The sequence below is a fragment of the Sipha flava genome, unplaced genomic scaffold (assembly GCF_003268045.1).
Source record: "Sipha flava isolate LNK unplaced genomic scaffold, YSA_version1 203_pilon_pilon, whole genome shotgun sequence".
NCBI lineage: Eukaryota > Metazoa > Arthropoda > Insecta > Hemiptera > Aphididae > Sipha > Sipha flava.
In genome coordinates this window covers 734,043-750,842 of record NW_020272799.1, presented here as the reverse complement: position 1 = coordinate 750,842, position 16,800 = coordinate 734,043, and the positions used below count along the sequence as shown (strand labels likewise).

General features: G+C 27.4%; 4 protein-coding genes across 6 annotated transcripts; 2 read left to right on the top strand and 2 right to left on the bottom strand.

The window, feature by feature from the left end:
- Positions 1-1,861: 1,861 nt before the first annotated feature.
- On the top strand, positions 1,862-4,315 carry LOC112682410 (ATP-dependent RNA helicase Ddx1). The gene is made up of 2 exons (XM_025553004.1): positions 1,862-2,008; positions 2,074-4,315. Exon 2 carries the CDS (start codon positions 2,075-2,077, stop codon positions 4,244-4,246), a length of 2,172 nt encoding a protein of 723 aa, XP_025408789.1. The 5' UTR covers positions 1,862-2,008; position 2,074; the 3' UTR covers positions 4,247-4,315.
- Positions 4,309-6,338, bottom strand: LOC112682411 (NADH dehydrogenase [ubiquinone] 1 beta subcomplex subunit 10). The gene is made up of 4 exons (XM_025553005.1): positions 6,093-6,338; positions 5,866-6,001; positions 4,625-4,764; positions 4,309-4,537 (listed from the first exon to the last, which is right to left on the bottom strand). Exons 1-4 carry the CDS (start codon positions 6,226-6,228, stop codon positions 4,419-4,421), a joined length of 531 nt encoding a protein of 176 aa, XP_025408790.1. The 5' UTR covers positions 6,229-6,338; the 3' UTR covers positions 4,309-4,418.
- Positions 6,339-6,447: 109 nt separating this feature from the next.
- LOC112682412 (ribonuclease kappa-B-like) lies at positions 6,448-7,869 on the top strand. The gene is made up of 3 exons (XM_025553006.1): positions 6,448-6,658; positions 6,716-6,841; positions 7,644-7,869. The coding sequence occupies exons 1-3, from the start codon at positions 6,590-6,592 to the stop codon at positions 7,743-7,745; spliced, it is 297 nt and encodes a 98-aa protein (XP_025408791.1). The 5' UTR covers positions 6,448-6,589; the 3' UTR covers positions 7,746-7,869.
- Positions 7,870-10,675: 2,806 nt separating this feature from the next.
- Positions 10,676-14,458, bottom strand: LOC112682407 (farnesyl pyrophosphate synthase). Of its 3 annotated transcripts, none has more exons than XM_025552996.1 (7): positions 14,037-14,458; positions 13,805-13,973; positions 13,599-13,739; positions 11,628-11,831; positions 11,231-11,395; positions 11,097-11,174; positions 10,676-11,037 (listed from the first exon to the last, which is right to left on the bottom strand). In XM_025552996.1, the coding sequence occupies exons 1-7, from the start codon at positions 14,141-14,143 to the stop codon at positions 10,702-10,704; spliced, it is 1,200 nt and encodes a 399-aa protein (XP_025408781.1). In that variant the 5' UTR covers positions 14,144-14,458; the 3' UTR covers positions 10,676-10,701. The 3 variants fall into 3 exon arrangements, with proteins under 3 accessions (XP_025408781.1, XP_025408782.1, XP_025408783.1); XM_025552997.1 differs by having other exon boundaries at positions 13,805-13,984; positions 14,037-14,129; XM_025552998.1 differs by having other exon boundaries at positions 13,805-13,981; positions 14,037-14,128.
- Between the last annotated feature and the right edge of the window lie 2,342 nt (positions 14,459-16,800).

Genomic DNA, 16,800 nt, shown 5'->3' with positions numbered 1-16,800 from the left:
TTGTACTATTAATAGTTTTGCGCTCATTGATGCAACTAGATCTAAAATATTAGGGGGGCTGAAGCCCTATAAATAAATTAATTCTAACCTAACCTAATCTAGCTATAAAAAAAATTGAGGGCTAAGCCCCCTGAGTCCCCCCAAAATGTCCCCCTGTCAATGTTTGCACTTATAGAATGAAGAATAACTTTTGAAACAAAATAAACCCAAACCCAAAACTACGAGTATTATTCAAAATACATGTAATGCATAAACATATTTACCGTTTCATTAAATTGTATGTTGCCTCTGACCTCAGCCAAGGGCGGATCCAGTATTTTTTTACGGTCTAGATCACTTTAAAGGATGATATAATATAAATGATCACAGAGATGGCGCGAGAGGGGGACGGCAATAGGGGTAGTCACCAGTGGCGCCGATCCCTGTATCCAAGTATGGTGACTACCATAGTGAATTATGTAGTAGGTAGGTACTGGGTGCTGGGTAAATAATTTGTTTTACTGTATAAATGCATAATAATGCCTTTTACATTGCCTACAATTGATCAGTTTGAATGTGATTTATTTTAATATTAATATAAATAATGGTAGTGGACATAGGACTTATTGGTGAGGATGGAGACTTGAAAATAAATATTATTTAATATATAAAGTGAACACCTATATCAGCTATATCATAAATTGATGTCACAATATGAAAATAGATACTCGTATAATGTTTATTATGTATTATTATCAATTTTGAATACAATATTATGGTAGAGTTTCAGCCCTCCCCAACCGTTTACACCAATTGGTAGGTGGATAGGTACTTTTAAAATTTGATATTCGCCATACTCCATTTTTTGTAGTTCGGCGCCACCGACAGTCGCCCACAGAGCCTCGCGGCTGAAACCCGATTGAGCACGATTGATCTTTTTCGTAACCCGTTTGAGCACGGTTGCAATCAAACAACAGGAACCAAAAAAGAACCCAAAAACCACACGATTGAGCACGAAATTGGGTGCGACGTTGTCGCTTTGCACCGTAGAATATTTGGTGCACCGTATTACTGTGTATGCAAGATTTTTTTATAATTATTATGTAATTCAATTTTAGATTTATAACGATCGAACGTCTTAAATTATAATTAATACCCTGTGGTTCTGAAATAGTTTTTAACTGAGCTCAAATTTAACCGTTGATCAGAACAACGTTAATGATGATGATTATGCGTCGAGCCCATAGTATTAAACGTGTAAATGTTGAATGTATGAATTAAATAAAATGAAGAAAAAAATTTGATCGGTAAAAATATATACTTAATAAAAAAAATCAACATGTTTTATGCAAAATTAGTAAAAAAAACCATATTAAAAATCATATAGGTAGTAACAGTGGCAACACCAGGGACGAGCCATAGTCCTACTTGAAAATGCCTAGCCCTACCACTGGCCTGACCTTATACGTAATAATATAGTCATTTTTCATAAGCAGAATTATTTTAAAGTAGTTTTGTCATTGTAGTCATAGTTGTCTATTAATTTAAAATTTTAAAATATAGTTAACTCATATTAATAATTTTTATAATTACTTTCTTTTGTTTTGCTGAAGTGTCATTTATTGTGGCCCTAGCTATAAAAAAAAATATAGAAAAAATCTTAGCGCCGCCATTACAGTACACAAAGTACTTATAATTGACATGAAAAATTATGTTCTTGATGCATTTCAATATTTTGGCGAAAATTTTAACGTTCTGTGTTTTATTCAGGATACTAATTGACCAATCACTATACGTTATTTTGTACTTCCATGGTTTTATACTTTATATCACGGTCACATAAGTTTAAGCATAAACAGTGATAATGATATGGGGAATTACTGATTGCAGTTAATGAACAAAACAAAAAATAAATAAAAATTTAGAACATTTTCAAATAAATTGCTATAGCTTACATTTTATCATTTATTTTGTTTGCTTGTCATCTCAACTGTCTTAATAAATACTGAATAATTATTAAACCAGTTCGGTAAATCTTTTAATATTTAGTTATATTGCATTATACTAATTAATTGATTTTTAATTTTGATTAAGAATGGCTGCATTTGAAGAAATGGGTGTTTTACCTGAAATTGGCAAAGCTATTGAAGAAATGGACTGGTTACTACCAACTGATGTTCAAGCTGAAGCAATACCCTTAATACTGGGTGGCGGTGATGTGTTAATGGCTGCAGAAACTGGTAGTGGAAAAACAGGAGCATTTTGTTTGCCAGTCATTCAAATTGTTTGGGAGACTCTTAAGCAATCTGGTAAACAGAGCGGAGTTTCAATCAAAACCTCTAGTGAATCTGATCCATGGGCTTTAAGTATGTGGGATCGTTCATCAGCTACAGCAATAACACCTGATGGTAAAAAATGTCAATCAAGAGATATAAAAACTTGGCATGGTTGTAGAGCTACCAAAGGTGTAAAAAATTCAGGGAAATATTATTTTGAAGCTACTGTCACAGATGAAGGGTTGTGTCGAGTTGGTTGGTCAACACCTGGAGCTGTATTAGATTTGGGTACTGATAAATTTGGTTTTGGTTTTGGTGGTACTGGAAAAAAATCAAATAATAAACAATTTGATAGTTATGGGGAATGTTTTGGATTACATGATACAATAGGTTGCTGGTTAGATTTAGACAATTTGACTATTGGATTCAGTAAAAATGGTAATTATCTTGGTGATGCATTTAAAATACCTGGGAATTTAAAAACTTCTGCATTTTATCCAGCTGTGGTCTTGAAAAATGCCGAAATGGTATTTAATTTTGGAGATTCTGCATTCAAATTTGAGATTCCTAAGGATTTTTCTGCTGTAAGTAAGGCATCCATTAATCAGATTGAACTTTCTCAATGTAATGCTCCAAAAACAGATTCAAACATAAAAAAAGCTAATAATGCTCCATATGCAATAATTATTGAACCTTCCAGAGAACTAGCCGAACAAACTTTTAATCAGATTAAAAAATTTAAAAAGTACATAAAAGAACCACATATCAAAGATTTATTAGTAGTTGGTGGTTTTAGTATTAAAGATCAAATTCTTGCTTTATCATCAGGTGTTGATATAATAGTTGCTACACCAGGCCGCTTAGAAGATCTTATATCTGGTGGCCATTTATCTTTGTCTCAGTGTAGATTCTATATATTGGATGAAGCAGATGGATTATTAAAACAGCGTTATACAAAATTAATTGATAGTCTACACGAAAAGATGCCAAAAATTTCAAATGATGGTAAAAGACTTCAAATGATTGTTTGCTCTGCCACGCTCCATGATTTTGAAGTAAAAAAATTAGCATCACGTCTCATGCATTTTCCAACTTGGGTAGATCTTAAAGGTGAAGATTCTGTCCCAGAGACTGTACATCATGTAGTAGTGACTGTAGATTCCCAAAAAGATACATCATGGACATCTTTGAAAACTCCCATTCCTACAGATGGTGTACATGATAAAGATAATGTAAGAGCACTAAATACATCTGAAGCTTTATCTCAAGGAATAAAGCTTTTAAAAGGTGAATATTGTGTTAGAGCTATTAACAAATACAAAATGGATAAAGCTATCATATTTTGCCGTACTAAACTTGACTGTGATAATTTAGAAAAATATTTTAAGCAACTTGGATCCTATTATACTTGCTGTACTCTTCATGGATCAAGAAATGTTAATGATCGTAGAATGAATTTAGAAAAGTTTAAAAATGGTGAAATTAAATTTTTAATTTGTACTGATGTTGCAGCTCGTGGTATTGATGTAAATGGATTACCCTTTATGATTAATATGACATTACCTGATGATAAAACAAACTATGTACATAGAATTGGCCGTGTTGGCCGTGCAGAACGAATGGGCTTGGCTATTTCATTTGTGGCGTCTATACCAGAAAAAGTATGGTATCATGGTGAATGGTGTCCATCTCGAGGGCAAAGATGTTCAAATACTGCATTAACTACTAATAAAGGTTGTTGCATTTGGTATAATGAACCCCAATACTTGGGTGAAATTGAAGATCACTTGAACATAACAATACAACAAGTTGGACCAGAAATAAATATTCCTATGAATGAATTTGATGGAAAAGTTGTATATGGCAAAAAAAAAGCAAATAATGGACCAACATATAATAATCATTATGATCAACTATTATCTACAATTAATGAACTTACAAAATTAGAGACTAAGGCTCAGTATATATATTTGCACATGATTAATAATTAGCTGTATCATTTTGTACAAAATACTAGTACTTTTTAAAAATAAAAATAAACATGGTTTTCATATTTAACATTTTGGAATAAACATTTTTTTCTCTATATTTCATCATAGTTATTTTCTATTTTCATACACAACAATACTGTACTAAATAAAATGTGGTGTACAATTTCTTAAATTACAAGCTATCATTCTTCATGCCAGTTCCAACGGGTCCATGACGTCTTTCCCACAACATGCGATTCAATTGTTTTGCATAGCATCTTTCAGCAGTAATGGCTACTCCCAGTTCACCATCTATCAAATAAATAATTATTATTATAAATTATTTATTTTTATTTTTAAGTACATATATTTATAATTAAACATATATTCATCACTAACATTTAATGTAATAATTTTCTTCAGCTTTTTGATATATATCATACAGAGGTTGACATTTTCTCATACCGTCTGGTCCTTCATAAATACGACAATCTTCGTAACGTTGTCGTAAAATAGATAGAATATTGCCATCTACCATCCTGTATAAATTATTTAAAGCATATTTTTTAAAAAGTACTTCATATTACTATATCAATTATATAATTGAAAGACACAAAAGCAATGGGAAAATTATTTATTTACAAATACAACTTAATATATATTATTGAATTTTATCAAACATTAATTTAATAAATTATAAAGACTAAACTTCAAAATATATAGGTAGATTTAGGAGAGAGCACTTAAGTTATAGGTTCTTCTTCAATCATCTGCTGTAATTTATAAATTTATTCCATAATACACATTTATAACAAATAAATTGTTTTAAAATGAACTAACTGTCAAATGGAATAGTAAATTTGTACGAGTTAAAAGCTTTTCCAAAAATAAAATTTGTCTACAATAAACATTAAAATAGGAAAATATTCAATGAAACATTAAATTATTACTATAAAATAACTAACATGGAATCATTCTGCGTTCCTAATATAAATTTATACTTGTAATTGCCACCACCTTTACTCTATATTAACCCATACAAATAAATAGTCTTTCCTAAATATTAATGTTTAATAAAGGTATTTTAACTATAAATAAAAATTAATATGAAACAAGAATTATAGAATAATTTTTTTGTAGTAAAAAATTGTTAATGAACATAAAATTAAATAAATGTGCAAAAGCAAATGTCTTTTTTTTTAGTTTGAAATAAATCTATTTTTTACAATATATAATACTCAATTATAATGTATTATCTTAATTATTAGAACAAATAGTAAAAATACCACTAATTCACATTACTTTAAAATTAAAATTAATAATTAAATAATGTACACATAAAAATTTATAGATTTTGAATGTCTTGCATGGTAATTAATATATTTCTATTTATTTGTTATTAATATTGGGCCCACTAAAAAAAATTCAAGTTGAGATCAAATGTATTAATTCTTAATATTCTATAAAAATATTTAAGTTTCATATGATAAGAAGATGCATAGCATATTATACAACTAAAGTTTTCAAGTACATAGAAAGAGTATTTATGATTTAATGTTTTCAATATATTGGTTATCAGTTTAAAAATGTCTTTAAGAAAATTATTATAAATAACAATAATATTCTCCTGTTCCACATACTTATCCCTAATTAGCTGTTGAGTCGCTTCCCATTTGCACAGTCTATCATCATCATAGCATTGATCAACTGTTGGTACTCTTCTTAATTCTTCGTGGTAATAGTTGTAATCTTTTTGATTCGGCTTGACAATAGTTTCTTAAGACATTTTAGAATGCATACCATTAAGAATTAAATTATAGAACTTAAAATAATTAATCATGTGCAAATAACTAAAACAATTTTATACCTCTAACCCAAATTAAAGGTCCAAATAATATGCCTTTAGCAACTTCAAGAACATTTTCAATTGGGTTTCGGCCAGTGTACACTTGCTTTTCATATCCGAAAATCTTATCCGGCTTGGTGTCTGTATCAGAAGACATGGTTGATGAGTTGATGAGAAAAAATGTGAAAACGACGAATACCGAACAGCGAAAATTTTGTAATCCTTATCACCGAGTAGATAATGAATTTCGATTCTGAAGAACGACCTTTAAAATTGCATTGAATAATATAAAATGTAATTGAAATCCAGCACAACCATTTGGTGCCACTGTTTCATGGCTACACTGCATTATTATACATTATCAAAGAACGGGAAAAAAAATTGGGCGGATGAACAAGATAAACACCACTGTACAACCCAAGAAGATCCATTAATTATTAATGCATTTTTATGCTTTCTGATCCATTCAGATATTAATTTAATTTTTATTTTAATTCGTTAATCGAAAGTTATAGACCATGAAATTCTGTGGACCCAAATTATCACTATGTGGGATCATCATCAGCATTTGGGGTATAATCCAATTGGTAAGTTTTAGTTTACGCTTTATCTGCCTGTATAGTAATTGTGATATCTTCAAACAGGTGTTGATGGGATTCTTTTACTACATTCGGAGCGTAGCCTTAATCGAAGACCTGAATATTGGCGAGGACCATATATTTAAAAATTCGCAAGAGTTTTATAGCACTGCTGACAAAATGTATTCTTTGGTAATAGCTACGACACTTACATTTTTTCATAGTGATATATTTTTTATTGCTTTCTTATTAGTATATCCAGTTAGAGGAACATTGCTTATTTATTTTTTACAGTATTTATATTCATTCTTAAACCATTTCTTCTTGGTTTGAAAACGAATTGGTATTAGGGGACTCAGAAATAAATTCTGGCTAACAATTATTTTGGTTTATCTCATTTTTGATTTAAATCTTCTTAACTCTCGCTTTATTTCTATTATTCATACTATCATTAGTCTTATAAATTCGACTAGCTTCCTAATTTAAATATCTGCATGCATCATATATTTACTTGTATTGCTGTAATGACCAATGAAAACAAAATAAAAATAAACCATTATTTCGATGATAATCACTAGAAAATGTAGTTTAAATTTAAGTAATGTTTAAATAATACATTTTAGTCAAGAAAATATAAATACATTTTAATTTAAAAACTAAAGCCATCTTAAAAGTCATCTTTTATTTTTTCGTTTTACTTCAACTTACTCTAAAATTATTTAGTTTTTAGTGATAAACTCGATAAGTTATTCTTTTGTAAAACTACAAGTATTTATTAATAATTTTATGTAAATATTAAGTATGGTATTGTTATAATATTGTAACAATAGGCTTAGGTCATTGTAATAATAACATAACAATAATATACCTACAATGAAACGACCTACCATATATTAAAATGAACCATTGAATAATTAAATAAAGTTTTTGTCACTGTTTATTGATGGATATAGTATAAAGAAAAAATAATCCAATCACTATTTTTTTTTTCTAGAATGCATACAATTGTTGGATCGCTGCATGTCTATACATATTTACACTTGTTGTATCTGGACATCAGTTTTACATGAACAATCGAAACACAATGAGTTTGTAAAGTGTTATTTAAATGTTACCTTTTTTTTATTGTAGGAGGTATTTTTTCTTTATTGTCATCATTTTTTTTCTATTACTTCTTTGATCATATTTGAGTTATTATACTTTGTTAACAGATTGTTAAATTATTGGGTTTTTGTGTTATACTGTCAGAAGTTAAAAAATGTCTTAGATAATAAGATCAAAATTTGGAATATAAATATATAAATATTTATTTAGTATTTTATACTTAATAATCATACTATAAAACTTAAAATGTAAATTATTATTGGTAGACATAAATTATTAGCTATAAATATTAAGCATTCCAAAACTGTATATCTAATTAATGATGAAGTTTATGATATTTTCTTCCCTTGTCCTTTTTAAGGTACAATAATAATTGATTTTGCAGTTTTTTTTTTTTTAACAAAATGATATAAATTTGTTATGGAGTATTTTACTTCCTTAACTGTTCTTAATCTTAAATTTTATTTGCAATTAATGCTTTAGAGTAAAAGATATGTATATATTACAATTAAAATTCAAAATCCGTTAAAACTAGTTTCCACAAGTTCTTTGTTCTCAAAATTCGTTTAAACTAGTTTCCACAAATTCCTTTAGTCAGTTCTTATTTTTACTCGTTAAAACTTGAATTAATTAAAACACTCGCTGTTAAAATTAATTGTAACTTATTTTTTTTAAGTTACAAATAGATATGTTTGAAATATATTAGTGGAATCTTGAATTATTTAGTTAAAATCTATAATGTTCACATTGATAGTATATTCTATCAAAGTTATTATATCTAAGTAATTTAATAGCTGGTTGGTCAAATTTATCAAGCAATTTTTATAGATTGTCTATGGTAGCATGTATTTTAGATGCGATGAATTTAAATACATGCATTTAAATTAAAAGTATATTTTACTGACTTATTTAAACTTGTTAATTCTAGTTTTACTACTTAAAACCAAAATTAACTTTAGTGATTTGGAGAAACTACTTTTAACAAATTTTTGATTTTAACTGTAGCTGTAACCAGCACTTGTATGAAATGTTATAAATAATTTGGAAAAAAAAAAGTTATAATAAGTTGTTATACATTTTTTTTTCATTTCATTTAAAGAGATATATTTTCATTTTTTATTTAAACGGATTTTGTGGGTTAGTTAGTATTTAAAAAAATGAATAAGAAATATTTGAAAATTCAATAAACTATACATTAAATATTGGATTAAATATATTGGTTAAAATAATGAATTGTATGTATTTAAAATAATGGCTTTTAAATATTCAGTATTAGTTCAATGTTTTTTATTTCATTTGATTTAAATTTTTAATATATTTAATTTTCATTGTCTAATAAAGTAATTGTAAACATATATAACTGATGAGTATTACCTTAAGGTATATATTATTAACAAATACATTTTAAAGTTAGAAATATTTGCAAACAATTAATCTTTGAAATTAATTGGTCAAATGTATATTTGGTGATTATTTAGCATTTTCTTGTTAGCACCCAATTACTATATATTTCAGGTGATCTTGATGATTTGTTATAAATCCATTCAAGATAGCCAAGCGTTTTTACCAGCTTAACTAATATGAAAAAAAAAATAATAATTTAATTTTTAATAAATCAATTGTAAAATAAAAATCAATGAGACTTAACATTTTATTTAGAAGCCTAATCTATATATGGTTTATATAATAGTATAAATTATATAAAACTAGTATCATCAAATTTATCAATCTCTGATGATTGTTGAAAATGTGAAATTTGTTTTTATTATTTGATCACCACTTAGTAAATATATTACACCAATTAAATGAATTTTGATTCTTAATCATTAATACAAAATTTATGTAAATTAAGGGTATAGACTGAGAATAACAATTGCTCCATTAGGTAATGATTGTAAAAAGTTTCTTAATGTAATATTAAATTATTATATTAAGTACTATTAACTAAATAAAAAAATTATGTTTTATTTCATAAAGCTTATAATCGCTTTAATTGCTAAATATTCAATTGCATACTTACTTTATTGTAATACTTATTGAAGTAAAAATATATAATTTTCACTTCATTAGATTTAACAAAACTAACAACATTTTTCTTTTAATTGTTCATTATATGATATTTTACTTAGAAAATTATAGGTTTAGTTTAAAATATATTTTTTATTAATAATATTACATCATTTATGCAAAAAAAAAAATATATTAAAATTATTTTTGTATAATCATAATATGTTATTTAATCACGGCTATGGTTATTTTTTTTAATTTTTATATTAATGAAAAAATTATTTTTGGCACAATTATGTATTTAATTGTACTACTCACTACCCAACGAAGTATACCTCTAAATATAGTCTCATTTAAACAAATATAAAATTTCTTAATAACCTTTTAACCAATAAAAAATGTGCAATACTATAAATATTATATTTTTAAAATAGTAACCTCAAAATACTAACATGTTTATGAACTAATTTACTATTGGTGGGTATTTTAATTTGGTCGCTTATCTGATCATAAATTAGATGCACTCACCCCAGATCTGATAAGGTTCTATCAAATTAATTATTTATTTCAGTCTTTCTGACTAAGCAACAAGCCTAAAATTAAATAATCATATATTATACACATAGACCTTATACATAGTATAAGGTCTATGATTATACATAAATATTCACTACAATTAAATTTTTTAAAAACTGAAAAATCACCACTTCTAAAATATTTTTGCTGCACACTAAAACATATATGGCATACAGGAAAATCCATTTTTGCTTTGGGACATTTCATAATAAATTAAAAAATATATAAATTTAAATATAAGTATACTTAAGTTAAACAAAAAAATATATTTATAAAAATTTATAAATTCATTAACTACAAACCCTTATAATTTAATGTGTAAATGCCCATATAAATTAATTGCCATTACAGTAAATATTTTAAAATTAAAGTGTTCTTTTATAAATTTTTTCTAAAAATTTAAAAAATAAATCTTGCGATAAACCCCGAGAAACTTGTTGAATATGAGTACATATTAAGTTATAACTTTCTTCTTCGTAAAGTTTATAAGTATTCGGTAATTTTAATTGTTCGTACAAGTCTTTGATAATTTTAACATTGGCTGGGTTGTCAATACCATAGTTGTCTTCCATAATTTTTTTCTGTGTAGGACTTGCTTTTTGCAATGCTACCACAGCTAACCATGAACATTTGCCATCTTCTATGTCAGTGCCAATTTTACCCATAACTTCAGGGTCTCCATAACAATCCAAAAAGTCATCCTAAAATTATTTTTCGATTTAATAATTTAAAGATGTTTATTAATTTATCTCATTTATACTTGAACTTGAAAGAAATGTCCCATTTCAAGTAATATGGTCTTCGCTTGTCGGAAAATTTCAGGGTCATTTATATTTGCCTGAAATTATATTTTAGTTAGTGAATGTTAATTTAATCATAACAAAATATGCTTACCATTCGCATAGCAAGACACACGGGAAGAAAAAATGAATAGTATGCAGTCTTGTACTTAACAATAGCTGTGTAAGTTTCCATGGTATACTTTTCCAGTTTCTTGGTTTTAAAACTGTTAGCAGTTAACATATCAAGACACTGACCCATTGAAGTTTTCATTGTAACCTAATTATTGAATTGAGTTAGTACTGTATTTTTAGGGAATGAATAAGGCTCTGAGACTCACCATTTTTATAATTAAGTTATAATATAGATGGTTTAAAAATATAATATAAAGGATGTTTTTAAAATTATTTAAGTCTGAAATTCAATAATCTATCAAATAGGTTCTCTCAGGGCCTTTAAAATCCTTAAATCAGCCCTAAATTAAATGATATAAGCAATTTTTTTTTCATACATCAAAAAACAGCTCCAGAATGTGTATGTAATAAGACTTATCCTTGAAATACTTTTTAATCAATTGGTAAATAGCTTGTTCGAGAAGAATACCATCATTTATTGCCACTAAACCGATATCATTGTGCCGATACCAACATGGACGTCCTCGTCTAGTAATAGCATTATCCATTATATCATCCAGTACTAATTGAAAAGCTTGCAACTAAAAATATATATGTATATATATAATTTTCATATGATATATAAATATACATTCGTACACGTAAATATTCATTACATTTAATATAAATAATTTTTAAAATCGATAAGATTTTCTACAATTTAGTATTTGATGGCATCAAATTACTAAGAAACTAAAAATAAAGTATATAGATTTGCTGTAATGTGCAAACAAAAGAATATTAAAAAAAAAAAAAGTATATAGTTTGAGAAAAAGTAAAAATAGTGAATAATGAAAAGCCTAAAAATAATTAAATAATTATATACAACAGTTGATAATTAAATAATTAATAATCATTGAAAACTCATTAAAGTAATTTCTTTTTGATAATATGTTTACTGCATAATAAATGTATGGGTTTCTAAACAACCAATTTAGAATTATAAAAAAAAATCAAACATTTGAAATTTAAAATGAATTGTTATTAACAATTACTTAAAGAAAATAATTTATATTTATAGACTCAATTAATATTAAATAATTACTATCTATGAAAATAATTTCTAAGAGCATTTTTATTAATTCAATAATTGTATTACATCTTAATTAGTTTATAATGCAATAAATAATTATAAAAAAAAATATCTCACATGTATTATACTTAATTTTTTTCATTCAATTAAAAATTAATTCAAGTTTAATTTAAATTAATTATTTTACAATAAGCAAATAATATTATTTCAATCCAAGAAATGTGAAAAAATTTGTTTTTAATTAATTTAGTGTACATTATTATACATACATTCTCAACTAATTAAATACACAACATTAAAAATTTAATAGTTATAAATTATTGTATTCAAACTATGACTGCATTAAAAAATTAAAATACTATCAATGTAATTATGTTTGGTTTTTTATTGTTTAAGTTTTATTTTTCTAGCTTAAAATAATTATACATTTTATACAGATAAGAATAAGGTAAACCAAAAAGGTTAAAATTACAATCTTTCATTGAACTATAAGAAAAATGTATAGTATTAATTATATTATATAATCTTTGATTAAGACTAATAATATAATTTATTAAGCTAAATATTTCAATGATGTATATTAAAGTAATATTTATGTAATATTAATAGAAGTTTATTTTTATAGTTATATTGACTATCAAGCCACTTAAAATAATTTCAGATAAAAATTAAAAAAAAAATATTTTTAAGTAATATTTTTCTTAAGTATTTCTAGTAATTTAATAGTACCTAATTTGCAAATATTTAAATATAAAATTTCAAAAAAATTATGAAACTGATAGAGAAAATTTATCAAAAATAAATGAATAGTGTTTTAATTCAATATTATACATTTTAATGTTAATTAAATTACATCTAATATGGAACGAAATACTTTTATGAAAATGAATAAAATAAATATAGGTAGGTATATTAAGATTTATGTCTTGATTAATGTCAAATAAAAAAATGATTATTAACTTAATCAAATACTCATATAATGCATTTCAAAAATATAGATATATAAGTTGTTAAAATCTGTGTTCATAATCATGTATTTATAAAATTTATATTTATACCTTTACCTACATTTGGTTCAATGAATAATTGAAATAATTTAAATTTACAATTAAACACTTAGATACTTCATTATAAGTGCTTTTGATTAATAATAATAATCATCAGTCAATTAATTAATTTTTACAATAATATAACTATAATTAATTAAAAAAGAGATAAATTCATTAATATTTCAATGTTTTCTCAATTACAATATTTATTCCTTATTACAACTTACTATTTCAACACACCATCCCAGAACATAGGTTAATCTAAGATTTTCATCAGTTAGTTCAGATGGTGAAGCCAACATTTTATACGAAAGCACCAATGCTATCCCGCGGTTCTTCTTACCACCAGGAACATTGTATTGCAACAACTAAAACAATTATTAATTAAATATTAATAATAAACAAATAGTATACTTGACAGTATTATCCAAACCTTTGCAAACCATTTGGTGACATCAGGTATGTCCAAATTACGACCAGTGTCTGTTAAATCTCTAACAACATCCGGGAATACAGCCATAAAACTTCTGGTTTCGTCTTTGCTAACAGCAGTACCGGATATGACCGGTGGCACTGGTGGTGTGCGTACTGAACTCATGCACCTAAAATCCTACTGTATTCGAGCAGTCCGTCAACAAGGAAAAAAATATAAACCAAATACGTACCGTAAACAATCCCTTCGGACGGCCGTGGTCTCGCGGCCCAACTGCTTACAACGCGAAAACGCGCTCCTTCGACTCAGCGCCCTGGTGATGATAGACATTTTGTTCATGATTGGATTTTTTTCTCCAATACTAACGATAGAAAAAAAAAATGAATTGAATATTAAGTAATCAACCGCAAACACCTATTGTACGGCACAGGGGAAAACGCGTTTGGAGAAGACGAAAAAATCTCGGACGTCGTCAACGCGTAACGATTGCACGGCGGTCGTACTTGTCGACTGGAGAGCTGAATCGAAAGCGGACGCACGTTGACGTGCAGGAGTACGTGAAATTTCATTTTGTGTTCGACCCGTTCCCCTTATTTTTAAATTCCTCAAAAGGTACGTGCAGCCAGCCACGAACCATAGCCGTGCGTGCAGCGTAGCGACGAACGAGAACGCGCGACTGCTGCGCTCTCTGTGCTACGGTTGCGAAAGCTTTCGGGACCGTCGCTTCGGTTTTGATAAGTCGCGTTTGAAGAATCGCTTTCCCTCGGACCTCTGCGACATGTCTGGGGGCGTATTTACATATGTTTACCACTTGTAGGTCTGTAACAAATCGCTGCTCCAAATGTCCAAAAGAATTAAAACTTAATAATTATAGGCAGTAGCGTGGTGACAGGATTATTTGCAAGGGACAACCATGTATATTTGATACACCACTGATTATAGGTACCTTATATAAGATATTATATTTCAAAGTCATCTATAACCACCCCAGCCTTCGATTTGTTTCATTTTTATATATTTCTCAAATAAAGGTCAGTGAAACGACTGTCAACAAAATATTTGTAGAACCGCTGGCCTGTCAGAGTTGATATAGAATGTACCGGTCGCACATTAAATTTATAATAGAATAAATGCCCCAAAAAGTTTAAAATCATAACAATTGTGTTCTTCTAAAGTTTGGCGCCCAAAAATGTGCCACGTAGGCACGTGCATTAATTATCTACATATAAATATGCCACTGTTAACACGAATCACTATCTACTAGTGATCAGTTATTTCTTTCCTTGCAAAAGCGAGATAAACGAAACGATAACTCGAAAAACGACCACGCTGAAATATGGAGGATTCAAGTGTTGCTCAGAAAACAACTATAAGTTAGACAGGACAGGGCTTATTTTAACGTTGTTTTTGAACACATTTTGCGTAGGTAACTCTAAATGAAAAATGAGCAACTCTAATTGAAAAAAGAGCAGTTGTAAATACTATCTATAAATAAAATTTCTCACAATAATAAATTGTAGTTGATCACAATGTTTGTTATAATTATTCAAAAATATTGCTTTCGTGAACAAAAAAAAAATATTGATTCTTTAATACTTAATAACTTTAAATTTGCCATATTTATCGTATTTAGGTATGTATACATTACATAATGTAGAAGAGATAAACAACTGTAGTAACGAAAATAGCGTGAAAAAAAATATTAAAAGCAATAAAAAAAAATATTATTTTAAACTGCATGAATAAATTATATGTTTATTCCCCCGCCCAAACCCGAAGACACAGTTACGCCTGTGACCGGAACCCGTTGGATTTTTGGTGAGAGTTGCAGAGGTTTTACAGGTGAAACTCCAAAACATTAAATGTGATGAGCTATATGCTTTATAACACCAATATCTATAATACATTATGTATATAATATATTATACAGATATACGTATGCAAATATGTCACTATTTACTCACATTTGTGTAGATATTGTATTTATATTATTATTAAAGTATCGTTGTTGTATAAAATATTATATTTTTTGGATTCTAAGAAAAACGTTGAACCTACTGATTTTAGTATTTCTCGGTCTTTTTTTTTTCGAGTACCACTTTCGAGTATACCACTACGTAGTTAAATATATCAACATAGTACCTGCAGCATTATACATTGGAAATTAGATACGTAGATACGAAATTCTAATAAAGTATCAATCAATACATTTTTAACGTATCTAATTTATATTTCAACCTACCTACATATGTTTATCTATTATGTATCACAATTGATCAAGAAAAAAATTTTTTTAACAACAATGGCGATCTTGGTAGTATTTTTTTTGCTGAGGCAATCTATGTACCACCCTTCATAACAAAAATTAGAATTCACAGTAAATGGAATTTAAAAACATAAATATATAATTATAATTGTACATCTATCAACGTCCAACACAAGCGACAATTCGAACAAGACAGAAATAAGAAATATAAATTAATATTACAATTTACAACGATTTAATTAGGGCTGTCCCGACTCCTGGCTATAACAATAACTTATAATGTTTCTAAGTTTTTACGTTAACCACGGGCTGACCATAATACCAGTAAAACGCATCTATTTTTAGTACACATGGGCCATAACAATCGATCGTTCTGATGATCATTGTGCATACCCAATTCTACTCAGTGCAGCATTTAGACATTTTGCGCTCCGGCGCAAAAAAAAAATTGGCGCCCCTTTAAGGGACCTACCCACGGAAAATATAGGAGATAGATCCTCATGAACCTTTTTAGATATTCTAAAATTAATGCTATTTTTGTGTAGTAGGTCCGCTACCGCACGCAGCACACGATAACATAATACGCCATATTATTATAAATAAATTATGTTTATGACATTTTCACAACAAATATTATTAACTAATATTAGGTATATTAATAATATTCTGGATCGCTGATAGCTATATTGTTATAAATACATTAGTTCATAGTTTTTTAAGTTCCAATAGG

What these genes read in the sequence shown, in the direction of transcription:
- LOC112682411 (XM_025553005.1), bottom strand. Translation starts at nt 6,228, where the DNA reads ATGTCTTCTGATACAGACACCAAGCCGGATAAGATTTTCGGATATGAA. An exon ending in ACCTTTAATTTGGGTTAGAG is followed by an intron (nt 6,002 to 6,092) that starts GTATAAAATTGT and finishes AAATGTCTTAAG; the next exon opens with AAACTATTGTCAAGCCGAAT. An exon ending in AGAAAATTATTACATTAAAT is followed by an intron (nt 4,538 to 4,624) that starts GTTAGTGATGAA and finishes TTTATTTGATAG; the next exon opens with ATGGTGAACTGGGAGTAGCC.
- LOC112682407 (XM_025552996.1), bottom strand. Translation starts at nt 14,143, where the DNA reads ATGAACAAAATGTCTATCATCACCAGGGCGCTGAGTCGAAGGAGCGCG. An exon ending in TCACCAAATGGTTTGCAAAG is followed by an intron (nt 13,740 to 13,804) that starts GTTTGGATAATA and finishes TAATTGTTTTAG; the next exon opens with TTGTTGCAATACAATGTTCC. An exon ending in TGTGTCTTGCTATGCGAATG is followed by an intron (nt 11,175 to 11,230) that starts GTAAGCATATTT and finishes ATATAATTTCAG; the next exon opens with GCAAATATAAATGACCCTGA.
- LOC112682412 (XM_025553006.1), top strand. Translation starts at nt 6,590, where the DNA reads ATGAAATTCTGTGGACCCAAATTATCACTATGTGGGATCATCATCAGC. An exon ending in TTTGGGGTATAATCCAATTG is followed by an intron (nt 6,659 to 6,715) that starts GTAAGTTTTAGT and finishes ATCTTCAAACAG; the next exon opens with GTGTTGATGGGATTCTTTTA. An exon ending in CTGACAAAATGTATTCTTTG is followed by an intron (nt 6,842 to 7,643) that starts GTAATAGCTACG and finishes TTTTTTTTCTAG; the next exon opens with AATGCATACAATTGTTGGAT.
- LOC112682410 (XM_025553004.1), top strand. Translation starts at nt 2,075, where the DNA reads ATGGCTGCATTTGAAGAAATGGGTGTTTTACCTGAAATTGGCAAAGCT.